The sequence below is a fragment of the Culex pipiens genome, chromosome 1 (assembly GCF_016801865.2).
Source record: "Culex pipiens pallens isolate TS chromosome 1, TS_CPP_V2, whole genome shotgun sequence".
NCBI lineage: Eukaryota > Metazoa > Arthropoda > Insecta > Diptera > Culicidae > Culex > Culex pipiens.
In genome coordinates, this window is record NC_068937.1 from 5286280 (window position 1) to 5299641 (window position 13362).

The following is a 13362-nucleotide window of genomic DNA, read 5'->3' on the forward strand; positions in this document are numbered from 1 at the left end:
AGAATTTTAAGAATTTTAAGAATTTTAAGAATTTTAAGAATTTTAAGAATTTTAAGAATTTTAAGAATTTTAAGAATTTTAAGAATTTTAAGAATTTTAAGAATTTTAAGAATTTTAAGAATTTTAAGAATTTTAAGAATTTTAAGAATTTTAAGAATTTTAAGAATTTTAAGAATTTTAAGAATTTTAAGAATTTTAAGAATTTTAAGAATTTTACGAATTTTATGAATTTTAAGAATTTTAAGAATTTTAAGAATTTTAAGAATTTTAAGAATTTTAAGAATTTTAAGAATTTTAAGAATTTTAAGAATTTTAAGAATTTTAAGAATTTTAAGAATTTTAAGAATTTTAAGAATTTTAAGAATTTTAAGAATTTTAAAAATTTTAAGAATTTTAAGAATTTTAAGAATTTTAAGAATTTTAAGAATTTTAAGAATTTTAAGAATTTTAAGAATTTTAAGAATTTTAAGAATTTTAAGAATTTTAAGAATTTTAAGAATTTTAAGAATTTTAAGAATTTTAAGAATTTTAAGAATTTTAAGAATTTTAAGAATTTTAAGAATTTTAAGAATTTTAAGAATTTTAAGAATTTTAAAAATTTTAAGAATTTTAAGAATTTTAAGAATTTTAAGAATTTTAAGAATTTTAAGAATTTTAAGAATTTTAAGAATTTTAAGAATTTTAAGAATTTTAAGAATTTTAAGAATTTTAAGAATTTTAAGAATTTTAAGAATTTTAAGAATTTTAAGAATTTTAAGAATTTTAAGAATTTTAAGAATTTTAAGAATTTTAAGAATTTTAAGAATTTTAAGAATTTTAAGAATTTTAAGAATTTTAAGAATTTTAAGAATTTTAAGAATTTTAAGAATTTTAAGAATTTTAAGAATTTTAAGAATTTTAAGAATTTTAAGAATTTTAAGAATTTTAAGAATTTTAAGAATTTTAAGAATTTTAAGAATTTTAAGAATTTTAAGAATTTTAAGAATTTTAAGAATTTTAAGAATTTTAAGAATTTTAAGAATTTTAAGAATTTTAAGAATTTTAAGAATTTTAAGAATTTTAAGAATTTTAAGAATTTTAAGAATTTTAAGAATTTTAAGAATTTTAAGAATTTTAAGAATTTTAAGAATTTTAAGAATTTTAAGAATTTTAAGAATTTTAAGAATTTTAAGAATTTTAAGAATTTTAAGAATTTTAAGAATTTTAAGAATTTTAAGAATTTTAAGAATTTTAAGAATTTTAAGAATTTTAAGAATTTTAAGAATTTTAAGAATTTTAAGAATTTTAAGAATTTTAAGTATTTTAAGAATTTTAAGAATTTTTATGTTTTGAGATTGTAAGTTGGAGTTGTAAATGCCAAACAACAAGAGAACGCATAATAGAAAACCTTTACCCAATTTAGAGTAGTTTTAAGAATTGTGTAAATTACTCTTTCCAAACTTTGCAGTGATGCCATCTTCAAGGTCGTTTATATTTAACGTTCAATTTCGTTTTAATCCCAACTTTTCACTAATTTACCCATCCAGGAGGGATCAATTTCGTTTTACTGTCGTTGCATTCCCTCACAAGTGGTTCACGTGGTGAAAATGTGGGAATTTCTCCGCCGCTAATGGCCCCGACGATGGTGTTTAATATCCGCCGATTCCACGTCAGTCCATCGACCACCAGTTCGCAAAATCTAGGCAAACGGTCAGAAATCGCGGATGGTGTGCGCAAAAAAAATAAAAATGATGATGGAAAGCATTTAAATTTTGCAAACTTCTTGTGTTGTTTCGCCCCCCTGGTCGTGTCCATCCACCTTCCCCTCGTTCTCACTCGCAACACACTAATAAAGAGAACTTTGCCATTTAAATGGCCACCGGTACACGGGGCTAGAGAGTTCGCCACAGCAGCAAAAAAGTCTAAAACAACGACGAATATGACGACGTTGTGTCGTGGGGTGGTCAATGATCTCGCATGATTTGCTGGAACGATTCGTTTTTTTGCTTGATTCGCGCAAGACCCGCTCGTGGTCACTTGAACACGATCGGCGGACCCCTCGGAGGAGGTCAAGCAAGTGAGGGGTATTTAATGAGTGCAAACAGGCGCGCAAAAAAAGGGGTAAAAAGAAAGCAATCCTGTACGAATATTGCGCAATGTCAATTAAGAAGGATGAAATTCTAAACTTGCCGGGTTTCGCGAACTTTGAACGTTACTTGTACCTTAGAAGAGGAAATGAGTTGCATTCACGTGTTTGGTTTCGGACCCCGTTTCTAACGGAGCTTCTGAATATGGTGTTACGTAGTGGTGGAGGAGGAGGAGGAGGAGCCGAAGAAGACGTTTGGCCACGGAATGCTGGCCCGCATCGTGATGGAGTAGAAATTTGCGAACGCAGATATGAACACGTCATTGCAAATTTTAGGAGAAGCGACGACGAATGAAGGTCAATGCGAGTGGTGATGTGTGTGCTGCGTAGCATGATGATGTTTAGATGAATAACTGACTTTTTCAAGAGCACTGGCAATATTTATAACCCTAAAGCTTGATTTTAATCCTTAAATTCTGAAAAAATTACTGTACGGTATGTTTACGCATCTTTCTTCCCAATAAGGCTTTCTAGCAGAATGAATTTACCTGAAAAACGAGTATGTTTATGTCACCGTGTTACGTGGCAAACAAACAGCTGTCACTTGAAAAAACACCCAGTTAACTTTTTAACCTTCTGTTGAATCAATGTCAGGCTAAGTTTTAGTAAATGTCGATCTGATTCTAAAATTTCCTCAAAAATAAACGTACTCAAAAATGAGTAATGAGAACAATGACAGATAAGGTTGAATGTCTTTCAAAACTGAATAAAACCTTGAAAGTATGTGTACATGGAAGCTGCCGATTTGTTATCTCTTTCTAGCCAAAGTTTTTTTGTTATTGTCTTTTGCAAGCAGAACATAATCAAACTTTTCTGCATCCTCAGCAAACGTCAAATCAATACATCAATACGGATCTCGCTCGGAAAAGATTCGGCAGCAATTTTGTATGGTTTGACGTTTGCGGAGGTCACCGAAAAAAGGTAAACAAATCACTTCGTGCATCAGTCAGTGAGACTTCTAGCTGGTGGTTTTGATTGCCCGCCCGATATTTCAGCCAACATATTTCGCAGGGACTCTGACAGCTCGAGCTCGATCATTATTTGCATCAGGACACTGTGAAGAGGAGTTCGTCATTTTTGAGTTAAAATTCTTGACATGATAACTTGATTTGGGAATAGTTTTGAGTAGACTCATTAAAATTCAGTTTTGGGTGAAATTTGAACAGTTTTGCATCAGTGAAGGAAAGTATTTGTACATATTTTTAATCAGAAGTAGGTCAAAAGGAAACCCATCCTGCCGAAACTAACGGTTTAGGAGACTACTGTTAGTTTTACTAGCGGAAAACTTGAAATTTCGCATTCTCCCACCAAAAAAACTGCCCCAATTATCTAATTAACGACATCGCGCTTCCATTAGTCGTCCTCATCGAATCCCGCCTCAAAATTCGCGCACGCATTTACGCAAATTTCCACTGATTGACTTTTTATTTTACGAGATGCGTAGAAAAGAATCAAATCCTGCCGCGAGGCACGCTTCCCATCCATTTCGCGGTAATTAAGCTTTCCGCCAAGAAGCTACGGGCGCCCATTTGCATACAAATCACAATATTTGCGAAAAAATTAAATAATTAAAGCCGCGACGCGACTCCCTGCGGAGAAATTGGCGCAAAAACAAACGCCTCGCCGGCTAACGGGTTCCGACCGACAGGACGACGCACTTTTTGTCCAGGTGGGAACCCCGCACGAAACGGTACCCCTCGTAAGCCTGTGCTGGTGAGGTTAGGTTTTGCGCGGGGCGGTGCTGGCTTCTGGTTCTAATCTTTACGACGATGCGTGATCTAATTTCGCATTCTGCGTCTGTCCCCGAAAAATTCAATTTGCGAAATTTTTAATCTCCGCGAATCGTTTGATTGGAGTTGATCGTTGGGTTGAGGTTAGGATCGGTGCGTTACGCATGCTAATGTGGCTAATGAAGTCATCGCGGTTTTGGGTTAGGAGGGATTTGTTGTTTTTTGCGAATGTTTTTATTTTTGCGATTTGTGCGTGCCCGAAATTTGGTCTTTGAAGGCGGTTCTCGTTAACAAAACACAATCGTTTGATTGTAACGGTTGTTTTGCAAGCATGCGTGATGAATTTTAAGTATTTCGTGGAATTTTCAACGGAAATTTTGCTGTATGAGAATATATTGTAAACAAATGTGCCCTTAGAACATATTGACATTCATGACAATTAAGATTTGAGAGAGTTTCACGCAGGGCTACGGATTTAGGTAGCTTTTCAAGCGACTCCGACTTTGAGTACTGAATTTTAGTGACTCCGACTCCAGCGCTCCAAAAAGATCCAAAACTCCCATAAAAAATGGTTGAAAATAGCCAACTCCAACTGTCAAGATTAAACGACTCCAAATCCGACTAGGACTCTGCACCCTCATTTCAAAAAACTCAGTTTTTTGTCAAAACCGAACCTATTCAAAAAAAAAAGAGTAAATGAGGCATCTGTAAGATTTGAGTAAATTTCACTCAAATCTTGACGAATTTCACTAAATTTGAGTTGAATTTTAAGTAAAATTTACTCTAATCCGAAAGATGCTCAATTTACTCATTTCTGAGTAGGTTTGGTTTTGACGAAAAATGAGTGATTTTGATCACTCTAAGAATTTGCCGACCACGCGATTCCACCGACTCCAACTCCTACTCCGATTTCATCTCCGACGCCGGCTCCGACTCTGACTCTGACACTTGTCGGACTCCACAGCTCTGGCTTTACTCAAATCTTAAAAATGAATACATTTGTTTTGCGTTGAGCATTGAGATAAATTCACACAATGTCTTACGTAAGATGTGGATGACCCCTGCCATAAACACGTCCCGTCACTAGTTAATACTCATTTCTGATGAGTGAGCTCGTTTTTTTTGCAAATATTTGAGTTATTTTAGATTAGGGTGAGTACAAATTTTGGGTACACTATTTTTTTACTCAATTTTGGGTATGATTCACACAGTTTAGAAATCTTAGTGATTTTTGGAAATAATAAACATTCTCAATTTTTTTGTCCTAAATTTTGATTACTTTTAGGTTAGCGTGTATGCTGGTTTTTCAATGTGTCAAGCTACACGTTAAAGTTTTGCGTAAAATTCAAAGTTTTGTTGTATTAACCAAGATATTCAAAATTGTTTTGCTTCTTTTACTGAAAGAATTAAATAATGTGACTTTTGGTTTTTAAAGCACCCCAAAGCAAATAACTTTTTTTTATTGGACCTTTTCCGAGTCTTTAAATTTATGAAATTCAATTCTGAACCTCTGAAAAAGGGGGTGGAAACCGTGAGATTTTCCCACTCCCCAACCCTATCTTTATTCTCCTCCATCAACTTAACAGCAACTTCTAGATCGACCAAGAAAGTTAAAAACCACCCGCCATAAAGAGAGTTGTCAGCTATCGCACGCCCACGCGGGGATCGCTATCTGGTGGATGACAAAGTGACTTGAGCCATTCACGGAGATAAGATATAGAACACTTTCTTGGGCGTCTAATTTCGGTATTATTTTCGGTTGCGTTGCGTTAGGCGCGTTGCAGATGTCTGATTGATTTCTGCGCAGCAGGCCTTGAGTTTTTTTTTTTGTTGGTGAGGCGCCATTATGGCGCTTGCTTTGACAGTTGTGGCGAAAGTGTTGCCAAAGTTATTGATTTTTCTTTATTCTCTTATTTTTGCAGATTTGATGGCATGTTTTTAAGGTAAGTTTGTCTTAAAATAAGTCAGCAATACAAATATCAAAGTAAAATGAATTCAGATTGTTAGCTACATCCTTTAAAACGTATTGACCGACGTCGTCGCCAGCTGACCGGCACTTATTATGCAAATAAGAGTCGCTCTTATCAGCGCTCCCATTCTCAGTAGTAGTGATCCTTCATACAATTTGTGAATGAAACTTGACTAGCGATTGAAAATGACGTACATTTAAAAACATATTTTGGCGTGTATTTATTATTTTTCATCATTTTTTGGCGACAAATTAGAATTGCGTCCTTTTGGAAAACTTCTTTCTGCACCATTTTGTGACCTTCCTTTCCCGGTTGGTGCTTGCGCACGGTTTCGTTTGATAGTGGCACTTCGGGGTTATCCCCGCGGAATAGAAATTGCATGTGCTGATTTTGTGACTTATGACTGGGTCATAAAATGAACTGTCGTCTCTCAATTAAATTGACCTTCCCTACTGACATAAAGATCGCAGTAGGTTATGACCCGTAACAACTTCAGCAGTAATTTAGATTAGAATGAAATGCAACATTGATTTGCCGGCAACACTGCCATTGTTTTGATGCTGTCAAACGTGCACTCTGATTTGAGATGTGTTAGATTTTTGTTATTATTCAGTTTTGTTTTCACGGAGGCTCAACAACCCTATTTTGGGTAGCTTTATGACAAGTGTTCTTGTCGAAAAAGTCAATTCAAGCCAAGTCTTCCCCCCATTCCAGAGGCATTACGTAATCTGCCACACCGGTCACCTCTATCAGTTGACGTTGAGGTGGTGTTGCAGCGCGTGTGCACAAATAACCTGTTGCGATCAAAGTAGGCGATAATCGATTCCAGTGCAGGCGCAGGTGACTGAGATTTGAAGCCGTCGATAAATTCCGGAATGGGAGCTGGAAGGCGCTCTAAAATGGTTGTTAAATTCTTTAAATAGATTTACGATCGGGCCGATTCAAATTGGACAGTTGGAATTGGGGGGCTGCAAAAAAAAAAATTGACTTAAAAACAGTTAGCTAAAGAATAAAGAACTCGACCGTATTTGAAAGTCAGATGATTTTTGCACACTTAACAAAGTTGTGTAGACTTTACTCACTTGCAATTTCTCCTTCTCTTCTCTTTCGCATTTGAACCGGTAAGGAACTCACATGCGCTCACCCATTGAGAGCAAACGTTCAATGTGAGTGCCACTCTTTCGTTCTCTCACACTCTCAAATCACGAGCTTAATCATCACTGAATGGAATGAATGTGTCTGCGGAAATGGCTAAGTATTGTGTTGAAAAGATGTTGCGTCGACGTTCTCAAATTTTAAACTGCACTTAGCCGGTACACAAACCGCGCAGTAAGTCACACTTTACTAATACAACCAATTTGAAAGAGAGAGCGTTTAAGCTTGTACTAGTGTAGTATTTAGCGTATATTTTACACACATGTGGCACACGGTGCTCTTCTTATTTGTTTTGCAGTGAGTGGGGAAAATGTGCCGATGGTAAGCACATTTTTTTATAAATTTTGCTCAACTTGACACTTGGTCGAAGAACGTGGTTGGTGCGGTTTCCGTCCGCGACGAGGAATATCATTATGACTTGGACCGAGGTTGCTAGCTAAAACATGGGTGACAGGTTTCAATTGAAGAATGGTGTTTAATTGATGTTTACGGGTGGTGTGAGACTAAAGATAAACAATATCGATGCACTTGGTGAGGGTTCGACTGTGAATGGATGGATTGTTATTACATAAAACATAATCTTCAATCAAAGAAAAACACGTGGTTTACCCATTCAAGAAATGTAAGAATGCACGAAACTGTAGAGAATAAGACGAGGATAGTCAATATAATGCAAAATTACTTTATCGATTGAATTATTCAATGGTAGAATTGGGTTTTATTCCCATTAATCAATTTCTATGCGACGTGTACTGAACAATCATCACATTAGCATGATGAAATCCAGTATGCAACTTGCTAAGATCACCATCTCAATGCGAATGCGAATGCTAATGAATTATTCAATGTAAACTTAGTGCCACAAATTATATTTGGCCATTTGAAATGTTAGAGTCGAAACGTGAGTGTTCCTGAAGGGACTCTTACTGAATCCTAAAGGGCATAAATGTCAAACATGCAGAGCCAGGAAACTTGTTCAATAGAGATCTCCACGGTTTCTCTCACGCACACCACGATTCTGTGTTAGTATTTGTATTTAAAGTATTGTTTTGGTTTTGATCGATTGTGATTGGCTGAATTCCAAGCAGCTGATTTTGTTTACACTATTTTCACGCAGACATAGGCAAATCGAGTAGACAACACGCCTGTAAAAACCAGCTGTTTTCCACGTGCTCGTGGTATAACAAAGGACACAGCTGATTTTGACAGACGAATCATTCTACTCGATTTGCCTATGTCTGTGTGTAACTAAACTCCAAACTAACACACTCTCGCGCATGGATATCTCTATTGCGTGTACATACCATACCAATCAGCATAGCGCACCAGGTACGCGTGCTGTAGCAAGAAGACGCTTCCATCTTTCTCGATCTTGAGCTGCTACTCTCCAATTTCCCAGGTTACAGATCTTCCGGATATCACCATTCACTTGATCTCCCCACCGTGCGCGCGGTTTCCCTGCTCTTCTGCCTGTTCCGCCAGCTGGTTCAGCGCGGTCAAAAAGCAGTCTGACAGGCTGGCTCTCGTCCATTCGGGCGACATGGCCGGCCCACCTGAGCCTCCCGATCTTCGCCTGGGTGGCGATGGTCGGTTCTTCAAGAAACGCGTGCAGTTCGTGGTTCATGCGTCTTCGCCACACTCCGTCAGACACCTGCACTCCACCGTAGATCGTTCGTAGCACCTTCCGTTCGAAAACTCCAAGGGCTCGTTCGTCCTCCTGCCGCATCGTCCAAGTCTCGTGGCCATAGAGGACTACCGGTCTAATCAGTGTTTTGTACATCGTCAGCTTCGTGCGGCGTTGCACTCGATCTGATGTGAGAGTCTTCCGTAATCCGAAGTACGCACGATTCCCGGCAAAAATACGAGTCCGGATCTCTTTGCTGGTGTCGTTGTCGGCGGTTACCAGCGATCCCAAGTACACGAACTCGCTCACCTCCTCCAACTCATCATCATCCACAGCTAGAGGGGTGAGACATGGGGGGCCAACGTCCTTCGAACCCCTTCCTCTCATGTACTTCGTCTTCGTCGTATTCATGCCAAGTCCTACACGCCTTGCTTGTACCTTCAGTCGGGTGTAGACATCCTTCACCGTCTCCAGGTTTCTTGCCACAATGTCGATGTCATCGGCAAAAGCAAGCAGCTGGTAGGACCTGTTCATGATCGTGCCACTCGTGTCAATGCCCGCCCTTCGAATAATGCCCTCAAGGACGATGTTAAACAGCGCACAGGATAGGCCATCACCTTGCCGCAGCCCTCGGCGTGATCCAAAGGGTTCCGCTAAATCCCCCGAAACACGCACGTGACACATCACACCATCCAAGGTAGCCTTGATCAGTCGAGTCAGTTTAGGCGGAAACCCGTTCTCGTGCATAATCTGCCATAGCTGCTCGCGGTCGACTGTATCATAGGCCGCCTTGAAGTCGATAAAGATGTGATGTGTGGGCACGTTGTACTCACGACATTTCTCGAGGATCTGTCGGAGACAAAATATTTGGTCCGTGGTGGCGCGCGCGCCAGTGAAGCCCGCTTGGTAGGGCCCCACGAACCTCCTTGCATGGGGTGACAGCTGACGGCAGAGGATCTGGGAGAGGATTTTGTAGGCCGCGTTGATAAGCGTGATGCCGCGGTAGTTGCCGCAGTCCAGCTTATCGCCCTTTTTGTAGATGGGGCACACGACACCATCCATCCACTCCTCCGGTAGCTTCTCCTCCTCCCAGATCTTGGAGATCACACAGTGAAGCGCCCTCGCCAGTTTCTCTCCTCCATATTTGAAGAGCTCACCGGGTAACCGATCCTTGCCGGCAGCTCTGTTGTTCTTCAGCTTCCTGATCTCCCTCTTCACCGTTTCTAGATCAGGCGCCGGGAACTGTTCATCAGCTGCGGGCGCTCCAAGGTTGACTTCAACGCCGTCTCCGTCCGCTTCATCGCCGTTAAGGTGCTCGTTGAAGTACTGCTTCCACCTGTCCAACACCTCGCTTTTGTTCACGATCAAGTTCCCCTCGTTGTCCCTGCATACATCGGCTCGCGGCACGAAGCCTTTGCGGGACCGGTTCACCTTCTCGTAAAACTTCCGCGACTCGTTAGCTCGGAATAGCTGCTCCATTTCTGCGCAATCCCGGTCTTCCTGCTGGCGCTTTTTGAGCTTGAAGACCGCGACCTGCCGATTCCGAGCCTGCCTGTATCGTTCCACGTTCCCTCTCGTCGCCTTGTGCAGCTTCCTGTCGTAAGCTGCCTTCTTCTCGGCGGTAATCCGTTGGCACTCGTCGTCGTACCAATCGTTTCGGCTGACTCGGATCGCACTACCCAGTGTGGCTTCCGCTGCACTGCCGATGGCTGAGCGTATGCGACTCCAACCATCTTCGAGCGAGGCTGCGCCAAGTTCCTCCTCACCTGGCAGATTCGCTTCCAGCTGCTGCGCGTACCTGTGGGCCACTTCTCCGTTCTGAAGACACGCGGTGTTGAACGGAGGGGCCCGCCGGCTCCGGCGTTGGTTAAACACCGTCGACAGCTTTGAGCGCATGTCAACTCCAACTAAGTAGTGGTCCGAGTCAATATTCGCACCGCGAAAGGTGCGCACGTGCGTTACGTCCGAGAAGAATCGGCCGTCGATCAGGACGTGGTCGATTTGCGTTTTCGTCCGTTGGTCAGGTGATGTCCAGGTGGCTTTGTGGATGTCCTTGCGAGGGAAGTAGGTGCTCCTGACCACCATTCCTCGAGAGGCTGCAAAGTCAATGCAGCGTTGGCCGTTGTCGTTCGTGACCGAGTGCAGGCTTTCTGGGCCTATTGTCGGCCGATACATTTCCTCCCTCCCAAACCGAGCGTTCATATCCCCAATGATGACTTTCACATCCTGCCGCGGACAGCCGTCATACACCTCCTCCAGCGTCGCGTAGAATGCTTCCTTTTCATCATCGGACTTTTCCTCGTGGGGGCAGTGCACGTTGATTATGCTGTAGTTGAAGAAACGGCCTCTTATCCTCAACTTGCACATCCGCTCGCTGATCGCCGTGAAGCCGAACACGCGATCCTGCATCTTGCCCCGCACAATAAAGCCGGTACCCAGCTTCTTGTCCTTGCCGCCGCTCAGAAAAAAACGGGAATCGGTCTGCCGACCTGGCCAGTCGAGCACCTGCTCCTCCTCCAAGCACACCTCCTGCAGTGCCACAACATCGAAGTTGCGAGGTTGCAACTCATTCGCCAATGCGAACTGGAAACCCAAAAAGTTCAGGGATCTGCAGTTCCAAGAACCGAGTCGCCAATCGGTGATCTGCTTTTTAATAGGCTTCTGCCGTTTGCTCCGGATTTCCAATCTTCTTGCCATTCGCGATCCTCTTTTTCGGTAGGCAGCCTTATCAGGGCCGCGCTACCTAGCCTCGGGGCGACGAGGTCGCCTACGAGCTACCGAGACTTAGCTCCGGTTTTCTCTCGATACCGTAACGGGGGCTTTTGTCTCGAAGCCTAACGGTCTTCATATCCGGAAGAGAACGTAGCAGCAAAACATAAATACACTGCTTTGTGCTTGTGTGCTTTTGCGCTACCGAAATCACTTTCTAAATTTTCAACAATTTCAAAAACTTTTACCACTTTTTTTCTCAAAAAAAAAATTGCACTCTCGACACACCGCGATCGACCTTTAATGGTGTGCGTGTCGTCACCCGTAGCGAAACACTAGCCCAGGCCACGACCGATCACTTGTTTTGCTTCCTTTGTTTCTTCCCACGATGCCGCCGCTGTGCAGCAGAATAATCTTCACTTTTTCTGCTCCGCCACCGGTCGCAGGGGAAATATAATTCACTGCACTGATTCCCGGCACCTTCCCGCGTTGATTAGTATCACTTTGGGTCGCGATAAAACCGAGTAACCGTGGTTTTGAGGATACTTTCGCGGAGCCGTATCGAGGCACAACAAGCGCACACTACTGCACTACACACCTATTGCGTGTACGTACACGAAAAAGATTGAGGTTAAATTTTGTACCGGCCACCAAAACAAATGGCGTGCTAGTGTGTGTGAGATCGGGCTTAGATAACTCTATAGAACGTCATTCGATAAACGATTGTGCTTGCAATAAGTGGTGTTTACTACCGAAACAGTAAGACTTTTAAACTAAACCAAGTAAGATGCTTTTTAAACAAGTTATAAATAACTTTCAAGAGCACAAATGAGTAATCAGCATCACTGCAATCTGGTTTGTTATCACCAAGCAAATATTTCACGAGAAATCTATTTTTAAGACACAATCTTAAGAATTACAAAGTATTGTTCCTTTTAACATTAGGTAATCGAGGCCATCCAGAAACTACGTGGACACTTCAAGGTTTTTCAAATAGTGTCCGCATGGTTTCTGGATGTCCCCTATTGTAAATTTTAATTGAACATATTAAATCCGTTTTGAAACAGGTTTGAGAACTTTAATTTTGCTTCAAAAATAAAAAAAATGAATTTTGGCTGATTATAGCGTGACGTACTTTATGGGTGAAGCCTTAATAAAATCCTATCCTTTTCATGTGGTATGGTGTAGTGGTTTCTCGTTAGCGTGTACATCAGCCTTTGGCACAACAGTTTTGACAGATTGCGTTCGTATTTTTAAAGAATTTCTCAATGAAAATTGATCTTTTGGATTAAAATAAAGTTTACAGGAGGTAAGAAATAAAAAGTTTGATCGATTCAATTTTTCGTTAAGTTGCCTTTTTCATTGAAAACTCTGAGATCCGGATTGAAAATGCAAGAATGAGGTTAGATTGCTTAGAGTTTTGCTTTTAAAAGTGGTAAAAGTGACTTATAAAATTAGTCCTCTTAAATTATCTACTTTCTCAATTAATTATTTAGGTTTCGGTTGATTGAATTTTTTCTTATTTTGAATCAGATAAATCGGTTGAATCTGCCATCACAAAAATGTTTTTGTTTAAAGCAATTCAGCCCTTCATTTCTTACCTTAAAATGGTGTACTGTTTTACAAATGTTGATTTTACGATGAAATAAATGAATATCCAAATTTCTATCCAATTTGCTCCCTTTAGGATATAATGTAAACATCACCCCTCGCATCCCCCCAAGTTTCAGCACCCTCTAGTGGGGGATAATTTGACGTTAAATCGCCTGTTGGGTCCTAAAATTAAGTTTAGATTGCTGATATTACTGTTCCCAACGATAATGCTTATTTTTCTGAGTACATTGACCCTTTGTACGGCCGCAAAGGATTTAAAATGGATTGTAAATTCAATTTTTAAAAATTGCCTGCGCGGCCCTTCTTGACAGAAAGCATCCTACAGCAGCCAAGCTGTCAATTACGGCACCAGAACCAGGCATGTCAGATTTTGCAGATTTTCGGGCACATCACAAAAACGCAAATGAATTTAACTTGATTGAAAAACAATCTTTT

The 13362-nt window shown here is 40.6% G+C and overlaps 1 protein-coding gene across 1 annotated transcript in view; it reads left to right on the forward strand.

Moving 5' to 3' along the window:
• Positions 1 to 13362, forward strand: part of LOC120424020 (uncharacterized) — a 33728-nt gene that overhangs the window by 17166 nt on the left and 3200 nt on the right. Inside the window, exon 2 of the mRNA XM_039588035.2 lies at positions 5778 to 5798. Coding sequence (XP_039443969.2) covers positions 5778 to 5798 — 21 coding nt within the window. The remainder of the gene's footprint in view (positions 1 to 5777; positions 5799 to 13362) is intronic.